The 17,112-nt window shown below is 39.9% G+C and overlaps 1 protein-coding gene across 2 annotated transcripts in view; it reads right to left on the reverse strand.

Annotated features, from left to right (window-relative positions):
* The window catches only part of NLN (neurolysin), an 83,815-nt gene that overhangs the window by 19,420 nt on the left and 47,283 nt on the right, over positions 1-17,112 (reverse strand). For both annotated transcript variants that reach the window (XM_079797080.1, XM_079797079.1), the window contains exons 8-10: positions 12,957-13,092; positions 10,102-10,468; positions 8,174-8,375 (exon numbers count right to left, since the gene is read on the reverse strand). In XM_079797080.1, coding sequence (XP_079653206.1) covers positions 8,174-8,375; positions 10,102-10,468; positions 12,957-13,092 — 705 coding nt within the window. The remainder of the gene's footprint in view (positions 1-8,173; positions 8,376-10,101; positions 10,469-12,956; positions 13,093-17,112) is intronic.

Consider the following 17,112-nt stretch of genomic DNA (forward strand, 5'->3'; position numbering starts at 1 on the left):
CCAGCTGGCCCCCACCCGTGCATCAGGCCTCTATCCTATCTAATAAAAGAGTAATATGCAGATTGACCGTCACTCCAACACACAAGATGGCTGCCCCCATGTGGTCAAAGATCCTGCCCCCATGTGGACACAAGATGGCCAGCACAAGATGGCCGGCAGGGGAGGGCAGTTGGGAGGGACCAAGCCTGCAAGGGAGGGCAGTTGTGGGCAATCAGGCCAACAGGGGAGGGCTGTTGGGAGGGACCAGGCCTGCAAGGGAGGGCAGTTGGGGGCGATCAAGCCTGTAGGGGAGGGCAGTTAGGGGTGACCAAGCCGGCAGAGGAGGGAAGTTGGGGGCGACCAGGCCTGCAGGGAAGGGCAGTTGGGAGGGACCCGGGCCTGCAGGGGAGAACAGTTGGGGGGGACCAGGCCTGCATGGGAGGGCAGTTAGGGGTGACCAGGCCTGCAGGGAAGGGCAGTTAGAGATAAACAGGCTGGCAGGGGAGCAGTTAGGCATCAATCAGGCTGGCAGGGGAGTGGTTAGGGGTGATCAGGCTGGCAGGCAGAAGTGGTTAGGGGCAATCAGGAAGGCAGGCAGGCGAGCAGTTGGGAGCCAGCAGTCGGACATCCCTCGAGGGGTCCCAGATTAGAGAGGGTGCAGGCTGGGTTGAGGGACACCCCCGCCCATGCACGAATTTCGTGCACCAGGCCTCTAGTCATTTAATAATATTGTTAATTTTTAAAAAGTTGCATCACATGTCCTCCAACTAAACTCTAAACATTCAAGATACTTTTTTTCCCCCTTTCAACCTCATCCTGCCATAGCTAGTATATCAGACGTAAGAGAAAATAAATAACTTTGTCTCTAAGGTAACTAAACATTTCTTTTAAACCATTTTCTAATTATTTAAAAAGAAACACAGAAAAAATACAGTAAGTAATAGCTTGTCTCCAAGCAAAATAAATAATGCAAAGATCATCACATTTGGTTTGTGACTTTAGCATTTATTCTATGTACATGTGAATATGTATTATATATAAACAAACGAACACACAACTAAATAAAAAAACAAAAATGAGATCCTGAAAGAAATCACTTCTAACACTGATGTTGGAAACTACAGGTTGGGGGTAGGGAGCAAAGAATACAAGTTTGTTGATAGATGTTCACTGTATTATCATGACTGAAACCTAAGATGTCAATTTGCACAGAGGAATATGTGGAATTTGATAAACTCATTTATTCTACACAAGCTTACATGATTTAGAGGAAGCGCCATTCAAGAAATGTAGAAGAAAAAGTTCTTCCACCAGAATACATAGTTGGGATACCAAATTCAGACATAACATAGCTTCTCCAGTACATGGGTTGAGATCACAGAGAATGGTTGGTTATAGGCAATAGAGTGTAGAGCCTGGACAGTCCTATCCTGGGTGAATCATTTAACTCTTCAAGTCTCAGTTTTTTCCACTTGGAAATGGGGAAAATAATTGTATAATGGCATAATAATAGAAGCAGATTGGTAAATCTACTTCAGAGAATACTGTAAGGACAAAATTAACGAATGGGTGTAAACCACTGAGTATACATAGTGCTTGGCACATGGAAAGCACTAAGTACATCCTGGCTGCTATTATTCTTCTTATCCTGCCCAAGTTGCCTGATCAGGATGGTCTTGGCTGGTCCGACCAAGCTTGTCCTAGGCTTCTTCCAAGTATCTATCCCTTGGTGCTAATGCTGAAGATAACACACGCACATTTCTCTTCAGCTAATCTTCTTCCACTCCCAATACTCTAACTGCCCATTCTACTCCAGCTTCAGGAATCAAACTTCTAAGTAGGCAATAATCATTAAAACAAAACAAAACCAGACAGAAACCCGATGGTCTCCAATCACCTTCCACAGATCCTCACCCCAAATCTACTGAGGTGAGCATTTGTGAATTCTCTTTAACTCTAAGTGACTGTACTTTTCTTCATGGCAACTCCCTTTCCCCCTTCTTAAATGATGACTTGTGTGCTACTTATCGACCCCAAAAGTTCTGAATTATATAGAAGCACGGTTACAAAAATACTCCAAATATGTATGGCACTCTATGCTTTCCCCAAGTACCTATTCACACATCATTTAATCTCTCACCAGCACCCCAGGGAAGTAGGTATGAGTACTGTGGTTGTCCTCATTTTATGAATAAGAAAAATGAGACAGCTCAAGGAGGTCGAATAACTTGCCAAAATCACAGAGCCAGATCCGCAAACACATAGACGATTTCTTTTTTAACATGGACGATTTTTAATCTAGCGATCTTGTAACACTACCGTGCCTTCAGGACTCATACAGGATTCGTCTATTTACAACTGTGTCTAACTAAATACAGATAAAGCAGACAAGATGCCTATTAGTCTTTCAACCAAATTAACAGTTTATTTAAAAATCTCATAATTTGAGGTTTTTCTGCCCTTCCACCCCTTTTATTTTTAATTAACAAGGCTTTGTGATTCTGAGTTGTTGCTTTAAAATATCTCTCGTTCCAAAGATGATTAATGCTTGTAACTCACGAGCCCTCATGGGCATCGCAAGGGAGGCTGGAGGAAGCATGGCTGCTCGTGCCTTGGTAAGTTCAAAAGGCCATTGATTACCGAGAGCCCAAGCCACAAGAAAGCTGTGAAACAGGAACAGACACTAGAGATACCACCTCTTGATTGCTATCTTCAAAATTACCTCCCAGGCCGTGTAAACACAGGAAGACAGGAGTGAAACTCATCTCCTGAATGATGAGATGGCAGACAGATGGAACTAGTACGCCTGCATGTTTGAAACTGGATGTTCCTGCCGACACACTTAAATGTCCCCGTGACAGGCTCCAATGAGCTCGGCTGGTCATCAAACTCGCAAACTGCCACAGTGGAGAACTCACACAATGAGCTGCCATAGCTCAAATCCAATCTACTAAATAGGTAGGGCACATCTTTTAATTCACAATATGTTTCTTAGGTAAGTCAGAAGTGTTTTTCTACTGAACATTAAAGCTATTAAACTCCTTCACTACTATCCAAGTCAGATCAGTACAAAAGGTTTTGAAATTATTATAAAGCTGCAAATACATGGATCTGTGCCTATACTTTTAAGACAAAAGTAGTGATCACTGATTTCAAATATGATTAACTTAAAAGTTCTTAAAATGTTATAGGACATTTGAAAGGATTAATAGACAAATAAGAGATTTGTCAACGGTAGTCTTGTTGAGGAGATGACCAAGCAAGAGATTGTACCAACATCTGTGCGATACATTTTGTGTTCTTGAATGAGGTAAGGCAAACTCTAAGACTTGAATATATCTACTATTTCACGAGACACCAAACTGATGGAATAAACAAACAAGCAAACAAATAAAATATTTTAGTCACAAGTCAAACAGCTCTAAGATCACATAGTATAAAGATATATTTTCTGGTAGTAATGTGGCCATATCAAAGGATCAAAAATAATATAGATCATGAAAATAGAGTTGTGGAGAACTCTACTAGGAATATGTGGTAAGCATATGATATAAAGGTTAAAAGAGCTCTGTGTCTGAAAACAAGGACATGCATCAACAGCGTTGAAAATCCTATTTGAGGATCACTATTATTTTAATAAATGTGATTAGGATACCAAATTACTTCCTTGTGAGATCATTAGCTGATAATTACATCCAAATAAGGAGGAAGCTGCTATAAACTTAGGAGTTCTTTACTTGGAATCCATCATGCTCTGGGCTTCTAGGTTTCTGTGAGCCCTTTGGAATTCCACGTAAAAAATGAAGTGTATAAGTGTATTTTTCCAGAGGAGGTATCCACAGCTTAAATCAGATTTTTATAGGTTCATGAGAGCCTCCAAAGTTAAAATCCACTGTTGTAAAAGCAGGCCACTGTGTATGTACATTACTAGAACTTAGAGAACCTAAGTAATGTCCCATAAGTCTGAAATTAAGAAAAGTCTTTCACTTTCCTAAAGTACTTTTATGAGTAATTTAGATATATCCTAATTAAATAAATCATTAGCTATAGAATGGACATCGATGGAAAATAAGTATTTCAGGAATCTGACTGCTGTGAAAATAGACTCCAAAAGTATCTAAGAAAGAAAATTTAGGTTATTCTGAAAGATTTAATTTCCTTAGATTAAACAGAGGATAGAAATGGTTATATTAGTATGTCAGGACTTATTTATCTGAACAGATTCATACCATATTTCCCTGTTTGTTTGTTTTTAAATAAAACATGGAAGCACCAGGATGTAGTATTTTAGAAATGAGTAGTTACATTTTTGGTTCTTGCAATAATTAGGGGCTCCTCTGGGGATTATTGCACATGTTAGGACCACAAAAATTGTCCCCTACTCTGCACGTCTTATATTTCTTGCTGGAATTCAAATAAATGAAAAATCTACAATGAAGAATCTAGAAACTAACTCCCTTGCACATATTTTTGCCAAGTCCTTTTTATACAATTTTAATTTCCAAGGCACTAACTACTGGGATCAACTCTGTAAATCCAAGTAAGATTTCTTTTTCATTTGGAATTTTCCTAAGAGGTGTTCACCGTTTTGGGCCGTGGTCAGCAAACTGCGGCTCGAGAGCCACATGTAGCTCTTGGCCCCTTGAGTGTGGCTCTTCCACAAAATACCACGGCCTGGGCGAGTCTATTTTGGAGAAGTGGCATTAGAAGAAGTTTAAGTTTAAAAAATTTGGCTCTCAAAAGAAATTTCAATCGTTGTACTGTTGATATTTGGCTCTGTTGACTAATGAGTTTGCCGACCACTGGTTTTGGGAAATCATGTCACCTTTGCTGCTACGGACTGAATGTTTGTTCCCTCCCCAAATCAATATGTTGAAACCTAACTCTCAATGCGATGATAGTAGGTGGGGCTTTGGGAGGTGAGTAGCTCATGAAGGTGGACTAGTGTCATGCACTGGACTAGTGTCTTTATAAAGGAGGCCCACGGAGATCCCTCACCCTTTCCACCATGTGAGGACACAGTAAGAAGGCACCATCCATAAACCAGATGGCAGATCCTCACCAGACATCTTGATCTTGGGACTTGCAGCCTCCAGAAGTATGAGAAATTTCTGTTATTTATAAGCTACCTGGTCTATGGAATTGTTATAGCAACATGAACTAAGACAATGGCAATACCATTTTTCGACTCCAGCTGACAAACCACTTATGTCAATCTGCAGTTCTTGCTGTTGGATTCAGGGTTATTCACATATAGCCCAAATCCATGAAAACTCATTGTGTCTTAGTACATAGCCATGCTAAGGCATTACCATTTAAAAGCCATTTTAAAAAATCTTTCTTTTAATGAGGAAATCAATCACATCAATTATAAAAATTCTCTGTATGGAGAAAGGCTATTAGGGAAAAACTAGTAAAATCCAAATAAAGTGTGGAGTTTAGTTAAGCGAACTGTATCAATGTTGGCTTCTTGGTTGAGACACATGTACCATATAGTGAGGTAGGATGTTAACATTAGGAGAATCAGGGTAAAGGGCACTGGGGCAATTTTTGTACTATCTTGGCAACTTTTCTATGGATCTAAAACTATTCTAATAAAGAGATTATTTTTAAAAGTTTTCCTTTAGAGACCGGCTGGTGTGGCTCAGTGGTTTCGTGTTGCCTGTGAACCTGGAGATCACGGTTCAATTCCATCAGGGCATATGCCCAAGTTGTGGGCTCAATCCCCACTGGGGGTCGTGTAGGAGGCAGCAGATCAATAATTCTCTCTCATCATTGACGTTTCTATCTCTCTCCCTCTCCCTTCCTCTCTGAAATATATATATATATATATATATATATATATATATATATATATATATATATATAGTATATTTGCATATTACTCTTTTATTAGATAGGATATATATATATATATATATATATATATATATATATATCCTATCTAATAAAAGAGTAATATGCAAATTAACCATCACTCCATGACAAAATGGCGGCGCCCAGACCTCTCATCCCTGCCGGAGTCCCCCTCCGCCCAGCCTTGGCAGCGCAGATTGTCCAGCTTGGAGGCGCCTGTGCCCCCACACCACGATTCTCGCCCAGCGGCGGCAGCCTGGGCTGGGGTCTCAGCCTGCGAGGGGCGCGCACCCCAACGGCACAATCCCCCTCCCAGCGGCCATAGCCTGGGCTGAGTCTAAGCCTGCGAGGGGCGTAAATCCCAACAGCACGATCCCCCTCCCAGCGGCCATAGCCTGGGCTGAGTCTAAGCCTGCAAGGGGCGTGCATCCCAATGGCCATAGCCTGGGCTGGGGTCTCAGCGTGTGAGGGGCGCGCACTTTCACGGCGTGATCCCCCTCCCAGCAGCCATAGCCTGGGCTAAGTCTAAGCCTGCGAGGGGCATAAATCCCAACAGCGTGATCCCCCTCCCAGCGGCCTTAGCCTGGGCTGAGTCTAAGCCTGCGAGGGGCGTGCACCCCAACAGCCTTAGCCTGGGCTGGGGCCTCAGCATGTGAGGGGCGTGCACCCCCACGGCGCGATCCCCCTCCTAGCGGCCATAGCTTGGGCTCAGTCTAAGCCTGCGAGGGGTGTGCACCCCAATGGCCGTAGCCTGGGCTGAGTCTAAGCCTGCGAGGGGCACACACCCCCATGGCAGGATCCCCCTCCCAGTGGCGGCAGCCTGTGGTCTCAACCACTGAGTCACACCAGCCAGGCAGATATGGAGAAGTCTTAAATGTTTCTTTTTTTGTTACATATATTTTATTGATTTTTTACAGAGAGGAAGGGAAAGGGCTAGAGAGCTAGAAACATCTATGAGAGAGAGACATTGATCAGCTGCCTCCTGCACACTCCCCACTGGGTATGTGCCCCTAACCAAGGTACATGCCCTTGACCAGAATCGAACCTGGGACCCTTGAGTCTGCAGGCTGATGCTCCATCCACTGAGCCAAACCAGTTAGTGCTGTCCAATATGTTAAAGAAAAAAACCCTATCTAATAAAGAGGGAATATGCAGGGGAGGGCATTTGGGGGTGACTGGGTTGTCAGGGGAGGGCAGTTGGGGATGATCGGGCTGGCAGGGGAACAGTTAGGCATCGATCAGGCTTGCAGGGGAGTGGCTAGGGGGTGATCAGGTTTGCAGGCAGAAGCGGTTAGAGGCAATTAGGCAGGCAGGCAAGCAGTTGGGAGCCAGCAGTTCTGGATTGTGAAAGGGATGTCTGACTGCCTGTTTAGGCCCGATCCCTGTAGGATCGGGCCTAAACAGGCAGTCAGACATCCCCCGAGGGATCCCAGATTGGAGAGGGTGCAGGTTGGGCTGAAGGACACCCCCTCTCCCAGTGCACGAATTTCGTGCCCCGGGCCTCTAGTATGTATGCTTGTATGTATGCATGTATGTGTGTGTGTGTGTGTATAAGTTTTTTTTTTTTAAGTTTTCCTTTAGAGCTATATGGAGATTTCAAATTGGAAAACTGTCCCACCATTTCTGTTAACATGCGGTTTTTATGTTATTTTATGAGTTTATTTGAGCCAAACTGAAAACTTATGCTGGGGAGCAAGATCTCAAATGCTCCAACATCAGCTTTTTAAACTGTTAGATTGAACAACTGAACTAGATGTTTTCATGTGTCAATAACTGAAATTATCAGCAAGTTCGTATGGTTTATTCTAGGACAGTATTGACCTAGTTTATTGGATTGCATTATCAAGTTGAGAATAAGGGTAATTTTCATTTTTAGAAATAAAGAAAAGTCAGTTGCAATCCATTACACGTGTGCGCGCGCGCGCACACACACACACACACACACACATATCTCCTCTCTGGCAAAGTCTCCATGGTTATACTACATGATCTATGATTTTAATTTGAGGCTAGTAAAGAAAGGTATTACAAAATATTTATTATTTAAAAAGGAGCAAAGAGCCTGAGATAGTTGAAAGCCACAAGCAGAGTATCTGTAACCCTTCCTTAATGACAGTCTTCTTTCTTTTTCCAGAGGGTGGTATTCAGTGAACGCTTTCATCAGTGAATCCACCTTCAAGTAAAAATATGCTGTGAAACAACCCAATCAGAAAAATTCTGTGTTTTTGAGGGAGGCCTGTGAAATTCTTGAACATGCTCAGCTTCTGAAAAAAAACATGTTAAGGGGAGAAACCCAACTGCAGTGAGAAAAACATCTGAAAAAGCACTTGGCACTCACCTGGGCACAAATCTGATGCATGACATGACCGAACTCATGGAAGTAAGTCCTCACCTCATCGTGCCTCAGGAGAGAGGGACGACCTGCGAGGGGCTGTGAGAAGTTCACCACCAGGGCTGCCACCGACATCATGCGGCTCCCGTCGGGGAGGAGGCAGCCAGGCTGGAGACTAAAGCAGGCCGCGTGGTTGTACTTCCCTTCCCTGGGAACCAGAAGCGCAATCGATGAGACATGAACACCCTTCTCTAACAACATTGCCCTGGCCTCTCTCAGTCATTAAGTCATATTTGATACATATTTGGTAGGAGATGCTTCAAAACATTCAATTCACCTCTTAGAAAGTAGATCAACATTGTATTAAAACGGAAAGACTAAAACCAAACATACAAAAACCCGACTATCACGTCATATGAGTTATTACTCCAAGGTTTCTTTTGTTGAAAAATCTTAATATCAGAACTAAGAATATGTACCACACCTAGTATATGGCTGCATGCCCAACTTATTTTGTTTGCTTATTTTGTAGAATTTATTGGGGTGACATTGGTTAATAAAATTTATATAGGCTTCAGGTGAACAATTCTATAAAACATCATCTGTATATTGTATTGTGTGTTCACCACCCCATTACATGTCCAACTTATTTTAATGAGCTCCTGCTTTTCATCCTCAAATTGAGATACAATTTATTAACCAATGTCACCTCAATAAATGCAATAAAAAATGGAGTCATTAAATACTAAATAGTGTTGAAGAAATCTGAGATCCAAGGTATAGTTTGATTCATGAGGTAGTTCCCTTTAAATATAGAATTGATAGCCGAAACCGGTTTGGCTCAGTGGATAGAGCATCGGTCTGTGGACTGAAGGATCCCAGGTTCAATTCCGGTCAAGGGCAAGTACATTGGTTGCGGACACATCCCCGATGGGGGGTGTGCAGGAGGCAGCTGGTCGCTGTTTCTCTCTCATCAATGTTTCTAGCTCTCTATCCCTCTCCCTTCCTCTCTGTAAAAAAATCAATAAAATATATATTTTTTAAAAATAGAATTGATAAAAACCAAATTCCATACAGTGAGATTGTTCTTTTTATTCAAGTAGGGAAGAATCAGTGTTCACAATTAAATGAGCTCCCTTGATAAACTTCACAAGTCTTTTTAAAATAGAATGCTTTTAGTTAGCCTGGGGGAAAGCATGAATTATACTATAAAGTTGACTATTCTTAGACAATGAGGTATCAGTGAGGGTCTCTCCAAAAGCTAATGGCCATTAGACTTTATTCTAGGACTAGGTTTCCTCCTTTTTCTTTTCTTTTTTTTTTTTATTGCTAGGAGGCTAACAGGACTTTCAGGTTTGGGTGAAATTTTTAATTTTATTTGTATGCATTTTTCTGTATTATCTTTTCTTGGTGACTCATTCCTCTCGGGCTTTTTCCTGCTGACGCTATTGAAGTTTTAAAAAACACACATTTATCTTTTTCCAGCTACCTGTTATAATGTATAAAGGACATTTATTGCTGGAAAGGGCATTTATTGCTCATATCCTTACAACAATAACATGCTGCTGGACAATCTGCAAATCACAACTTTTCTTGAATCCTTCAGAAAGCAGAGGTTGAATGGCAATCAACTAACATACAATCTAAGACAGGTGCCCCCAAGGAGAGAGAGAAAGGAAACTTCAAGCAACTAAAACCAAACAAACGTGGATTAGTATTCCCATTTTATAGGACCTGTAATATTGGTTACAAAACTGAGGCACAGAAACATTAAGAACCTGTCTATCAAGGAATAGAGCCAGAAATTCTGACTTCAGAGCCCACATCTTTAATCCCTTTACTAAAACCACACAAGAGATCTATGGAAGACAATAGTGATAATCTGGATACGAGTTGAATCCCTAAGTCTCTTCCAACAATATGGTCATCAGTACCTTGGATAGAGGTCCAAGTAGAACTGTCCCAATACTTCTCCCGTGGCTTTATCCTTCACAGTGTAGAGTGTAACATTTTTATTCCACACATGAGCACCTGCCACTTGCTCGAATGAGAGTCCCAGCAACTCCTGGTATATGTTCAGCAAGCCTTCGGTGACCACCTCAATTGGGAAGTATTCCTTGAGGATCTCATGGTCTATGGAGTACTTGAGTTCTTCTGTCTGAGTCATGTAGTAATGCAGATCCCAGGCATTGATTTTCCCATCATATTCAAAACCTCTCTCCTCACATTCCTTTTTCTTCAAATTCAAAATAAACTCTCGTTCTGCCTCACACAAAGGTTTTAATTTCTGGCTTAAATCATCTGTGAGGGAAGGGGGGAAAGTCAATGATCTATTGCTCTTAGGAGCAAGCATGTTCATACATACCTGCGTTTCAGCATGGTGCTTTCTATAGAGGGAGAGTGGGAGGAAGGGAAAGAAAAGCAGACTCTATTATGATTGCACTGTTGTTCTCTTTAAGGTAATTTATTTTATGTCTCCTCACCCCTTTTTCTTTTAGCACCACCCAAACCAGGACATGACTTCCTCACAGCATCTACAAAACTGAAGTTTACCTCAGGGAACTCTGACTCAAAAATGTTCTAATTCAGGGGAGAAAGGAATAGTGAAGCTAAACTCATATATATGATTATTCTTCAAGAAGATTAGGCTCCTCAGAAAGGCAGGGAAAATAAATCAGATATGACCTGTGACTAGTATTACTAAAAATTGCACAATGCCTTTGATGGCCATTGGTTTAGTATGTTTCACTACCCAATTCCTATGAAGAAGGACTATTTGGACATAGTAATTCCACTTTTTAGATGGATACCACAATATATATACTGTGATCTATTTTGACTATTTTACTGTATTTGGCTCAATGAATATGCTCTTATTATATATGAATTCCTCACAATCTGTTATGTATATAAGATCAATATGTGTTTGGCTCTGTAGGGGACATGGAAATTGTGAGGTGAAGGTAAGAGCCCGAGGAATGAGGGGAAGAGAAAGAAGGAAACGCCTAGACCAGTGGTCAGCAAACTCATTAGTCAACAGAGCCAAATATCAACAGTACAACGATTGAAATTTCTTTTGAGAGCCAAATTTTTAAAACTTAAACTACGGTAACTCTGCTTTTCTGGTATATATACCATATATATAGTATGTATATATGTATATACCGTATTTTCCGGCATATAAGACGACTTTTTAACCCAGGAAAATCTTATACGCCCAGTCGTCCTACACGCCGAAAAATACGGTATATAGGTAGGTACACTGTTATTAACTTAATTAGGGTACTCCTAAGCTGGCCTTTGCTAAAAACTCAAGGGGCCAAAGAGCAGCATGTAGCTCGCGAGCCGCAGTTTGCCGACCACTGTCCTAGACGATACAAGAGATAATTCTGAGTGGGCCGCCAGAGAATATGAAAGTACAGGTAGCAAGAGGACAACCCAGATGGGCATATGCCAATTTCAAATGAGAGGGAAATGACCTTAAAGAAATTAAGTTAATCAGGTAGTTCTTAAGGAAAATTTTCAGTGTATGCAGTTACAACTAAAGAAAACATTTTCATCAAAATTGTTAACTCCTTGAGCCATTTTCTATATAACATGATATATTTCTATATCAGAATATATGGCAATTACCTGTTCACATCTCTGTTATTTCCACTCAGGGAAAATTCACTGAGAAAAGAACCTCATTTTATTCCTTTTTATGGTTTACCATTTAGAATACTGACTAATGCAGAAGAGTGATTTCCTAAGTGTCCCATGAATAAATAAATAAATTATACACTAACAAATAACTACCATTTATGGTGCATCTGCTACATGTCATATCTGATGCCAGCATATACATTAGTAATGCCAGGTATGGCCATTTAAGGCACAGAGAAGTAAATCTTGGGCTGAAGGCTGATTTTAAGACATTATTAGTAATCTCTAACTCAGTTAAGCTAATAAAAAAATACCCAAGTAACAGACTACATACTTTGACTAGTTGTTAAAGGTGAATAAGGTCTGAAAGGGGTCAATGAAGAAAGTTAAAAAGGTATAAACACCGATTTTTTATTGTTAGAAAGGATTACAATAAAAATCGGTGTTTATACCTTGGTTGTTATTCAACCACTTTCACTAAGATGAGAGAGAGAAACAGAGTGACTCTTGGAGCAGTGACACCTTGGTTGAGACAGAGATGGGGAAGAGTGATAGAGTACCAGTGACTCAGTATCATGGACATGAGAACCATGGTTTTAACAAGATTAGTGAGAGTGGTTTTAAATAAATGTGAATATAGTTATTAGATAATAGTTTTGATGCATATTTATATTGCTTTTGTATATAGTAAGTGGCTTCTCGAATACAAAATGTTTATTTTTTTTGGTTTTTAATGTTCTATTTTCATTTATGTCACATTTGTCAGCTTATTTCATATGAATTCATAAGTAGCTACACTGTAACTACAATCATCAAATAGCAGTGAACAAAGCCAATAAGCTAATACTTGCTGTTAGGACCCTAGACGTTTTGTTAGACATTAGACATAAAAATCCCAATCAAGACACAATACAGAATGAAGCAAGGACTATCATAGTAATATAGACAATGAAGGACCCTTAGGACCAAGTACAGTATCTAATATATAGTAGGTGATCAACAAGTTTCTCTTGAATGAATAAAAAATAGGATGTCCTCAAAAGCACATTAGAGTCTAAGGGCCCTCTGTCAAGTGGGTATCATGCAGCAGAACAGTCACAGAAATGGAAATACAGAACTCATAAATAAATTAAAGAGACCTAACCTAGGAAGGCGGTTACACGGCTTGTGCTCTTCGCAGTGTTCATTTCAAGGACAAAGTCAGCATGTGTGCTATAGCCGAGTAGCTTGGCGACTTTGGCCCGCAGTGGGAGTAGCTGCTGTAGAATTTTGGTGTTTTCCTAGTAATAAACAATAACAACAAAAAACAAACATTAATAATTAATTGGCTAAAAATAATTAATTAAATACAAAGCACTGAAATAGTTATTACATTTATTTTCAGGTTGGTAAAACTGTCAAATATTTTTAGACCATCTCAACTTCTAACAAATTATTTCATTTCAGTGTTAGACTTTTTAAAAAATTTCTGATCCAACTGTATTTCTGAATTAACTGACTTTTTTCAACCTCAAAAGATAGTTATGTGGTTGGTTTTGTTTTGTTTTTTGTCTTTTGTTTTTTAGTTATGAGGTCTTAATAAAATTTTAGGTACTGTAAACTTAGAGTGAAATGTATTCTTTTTTTTCTTTTCATTTTTTTATTAAGGTATTATATGTGTGAAAATGTATTCTTAAGGACTAGAGTAAAGCTACATTTCGTCTCACTGACAAGACTGTACCACATATTGGTACCTAAATTGTTTTTTCATTGTGGTAGCATATATATAACACAAAATTTGCCACTTTAACTTCATTATAATAGCCAGACGATAATGATAGTCTGGTTATTATTTAAAAAACAACAGAAAATAATAAGCGTTGACGAGGATGAGGAAAATTTGGAATCTTTGTGCATTACTGATGGGAATGTCAAAGGGTGCAGCTGCTGTGGAAAACAGTACTGGGATTCCTCAAAAAAAAAATTTAAACAGAGAAGTACCATATGATCCAGCAATTCCACTTGTGGGCATAGATCCAAAACAAGTGGAAACAAGGACTCAAACAGGTATTTGTCCCACCACGTTCACTATGGCATTATGTGAATAACAGCCACGTGGTGGAAGCAACCCAAATGTCCAGCAGTGATAAATAGATAAGGAAAAGGTGGTATATACATATAATAAAATATAATTCAGCCTTAAAAAGAGCTTTTGACACATGCTAAAACATGGATAAAACTTGAGGATGTATGGTGGTGATGGTTGCACAACAACGTGAATATATTTAATGCCACAGAACTCTACACTTAAAAATATTTCAGGGATTTTTTTCAAATTATTATAAACATTTTCTATATTATATTTGTATTAAGAATACAAATAATAATAGTCTTATCTCTAGGCTTTTACATCCTTCCCAACTGAAACTTTGTACCTATTAAATACTAATCCCCATATCCCCAGCCCCTGGCATCCATCATTCTACTTTCTGTCTCTATGAATTTGACTCCTCTGGGAACCCCATGTAAGTGGAATCATACAATATTTGTCCTTTTGTGTCTGGCTTATTTCACTTAGCATAACATTTTTAAACAATAAAAGCAAAAGCAAATAGACATTGAAGTCAAAGTACTACTACTCCCAATGATTAAAACAGCAATTTCTTAATAGACATGTTTCGAAGGAAGATCACACACCACAGTCAGTCTATTTAGGTTCCAAATTTCGCTCCACCACTTACTAGTTGTCTGACTGTTGACAAGTCCCTTAAGTTACTTTCTAAGCCTCAGTTTTCTTATCTGTTAAAATACATATAAATACATATAATGAAAGCAGCTAAGTCATAGGGTGCAATGAAGAGTCTAATGAAAATATATGTAAAGTACATAGGAAAGTGCCTGGTACAAGAGCAAATACTACATAATTGTGTTAAATTCCCATTATTTTAAAATTAGAATGGAAACATCAATAAGAGAAACACATGACATAATTCTCCAAGTTCTAAAATTAAGACTGCCAATTTCTTCCCAATATCTATTCCCCTCCTAGTACTAGAATTCTCTGAATTTTTGCCAGACACCTGGTCACCTGACTACCTTTCCCAGACTTCCTTAAAGCTGGCTGTGGGACAGTGGAATATGAATGAGGTGATGACTGAAGTTTCTGGGTCATCTCTTTGTAGATGCTTGTCTTGCTAGCTGTGAACTGAAGACAACAACAATGACCCTGAAAGCCACACACTGAGGATGGCAGAGCTGTCCTCCAGCTCAGGACCACTCACCTCTGTACTGTTAGTTGTAAGAGAAATAAACCTTTTTTTTTTTTTTTAAAGAAAAAGTGGTCAAATATGTAACATATAATATGCCATTTTAACCATTTTTAAGTGTATAATTCAGTGGCACTAATTCCATTCAAAGTGCTGTGCAGCCATTACCACTATCTGTTTCCAAAACTCTCCCAACACCCCACAGGGAAACTTGGTAACCACTGAGAAATAACTCCCCAGTCTCCCCAGCCCCTGGTAACCATTAATGCTTTCTGAAGAGAAATAACTTTTATTTGTTTGAGTCTCTGTGCTCTTGCTTGACTCTTATACAGTTGCTTAAAACTATACCCTAATATCCAGAGGACTGATATTGGGAATAGAGTGCTGCTAAAACAAAAATGAAAAAATGTACAGGCGTGGAAGGTGAGGACACAGACACCGCAGGCTGGGAAGCTGGTAATCCTCATTACACCAGAGGTCCCATTTGTTAAAACTGTTGCTTGCTGTAATTTGGAAGGTAGGCCAATTACCTACTGAGTCTTAGCTGAGGGGAACTGTTTGGGAAAACTAATAATGTTGTTGTGTGTTTGCTGGTATTTGTTGCTTTTATAGAAATTACATGAGAAAGATGTGCTTAAGTGAGAATTGGCCAGTTTGCAAGGAGGGAAGGAAAAGCGATTTGCTGAGAGAGGTTCTGCCTGTGGCCCACAGTCTAGGGCCTCGGGTTGCTGGAAAAGCCAGTTCCCTGCATCCTAGCGTCAGGAGCAAAGACAGTCACTCAGAGTCACTGAACTGTGGAGCCTTGGTTGGGAAGGCTGTCTCCCTGCTCAAGTCTGCCGTTTCAGCCCTGAAGTGGGCACCATTGAATTGAGGAAGAGCAGGAGGGACATGATACAGGAACCCATATATTAGAAAAGGTTTGTTAGGTTTAAGAACTATGACCCAAAGTCATATAGTTATTTATTATTGTTATGATTTTATTTATTTTTTTTTATTGAGGTATTATATGTGTACATATCTTACCATTACCCCCCCACCCCACCCCCACACATGCCCTCACCCCCCAGAGTTTTGTGTCCATTGTTTATGCTTATATGCATGCATACAAGTCCTTCGTTTGATTTCTTATCTACCCCCCCTCTCCCTAACTTTCCCCCTGTAATTTGAAAGTCTATTTGTTGCTTTAATGTCTCTGTAACTATCTTTTTGTTCATCAGTTTATAATGTTCTTTATTATCCATAAATGAGTGAGATCATGTGGTATTTTTCTTTCATTGACTGGCTTATTTCACTTAGTATAATATTCTCCAATTCCATCCAGGTTGCTGCAAATGATGAGAATTCCTTCTTTTTTATGGCAGCATAGTATTCCATTGTGTAGATGTACCACAGTTTTCTGATCCAGTCATCTGCTGACGGGCACCTAGGCTGTTTCCAAATCTTAGCTATTGTAAATTGTGCTGCTATGAACATGGGGGTGCATATATCTTTTCTGATTTGTGTTTCTAGTTTCTTTGGATATATTCCCAGGAGTGGGATTACTGGGTCAAATGGGAGTTCCATTTTCAGTTTTTTTGAGGAAACTCCATACTGTTCTCCACAGTGGCTGCACCAGTCTGCATTCCCACCAGCAGTGCACGAGGGTTCCTTTTTCTCCGCATCCTCGCCAACACTTGTCGTTTGTTGATTTGTTGATGATAGCCATTCTGACAGGTGTGAGATGGTACCTCATTGTTGTTTTGATTTGCATCTCTCGGATAATAAGTGACTTTGAGCATGTTTTCATGTGTCTCTTGGCCTTCCTTCTGTCTTCTTTTGAAAATATTCTGTTTAGGTCCGTTGCCCATTTTTTTATTGGATCATTTATCTTCCTTTTATTAAGTTGCATAAGCTGCCTGTAGATGTTGGAGATTAAACCTTTATCAGTGCTAGCATTTGCAAATATGTTCTCCCATGCAGTGGGCTTTCTTGTTGTTTTGTTGATGGTTTCTTTTGCTGTAAAAAAGCTTTTTATTTTGATGTAGTCCCATTTGTTAATTTTCTCTTTAGCTTCCA

The sequence above is a fragment of the Cnephaeus nilssonii genome, assembly GCF_951640355.1.
Source record: "Cnephaeus nilssonii genome assembly, chromosome: 2".
In the NCBI taxonomy this organism is placed as follows: domain Eukaryota; kingdom Metazoa; phylum Chordata; class Mammalia; order Chiroptera; family Vespertilionidae; genus Cnephaeus; species Cnephaeus nilssonii.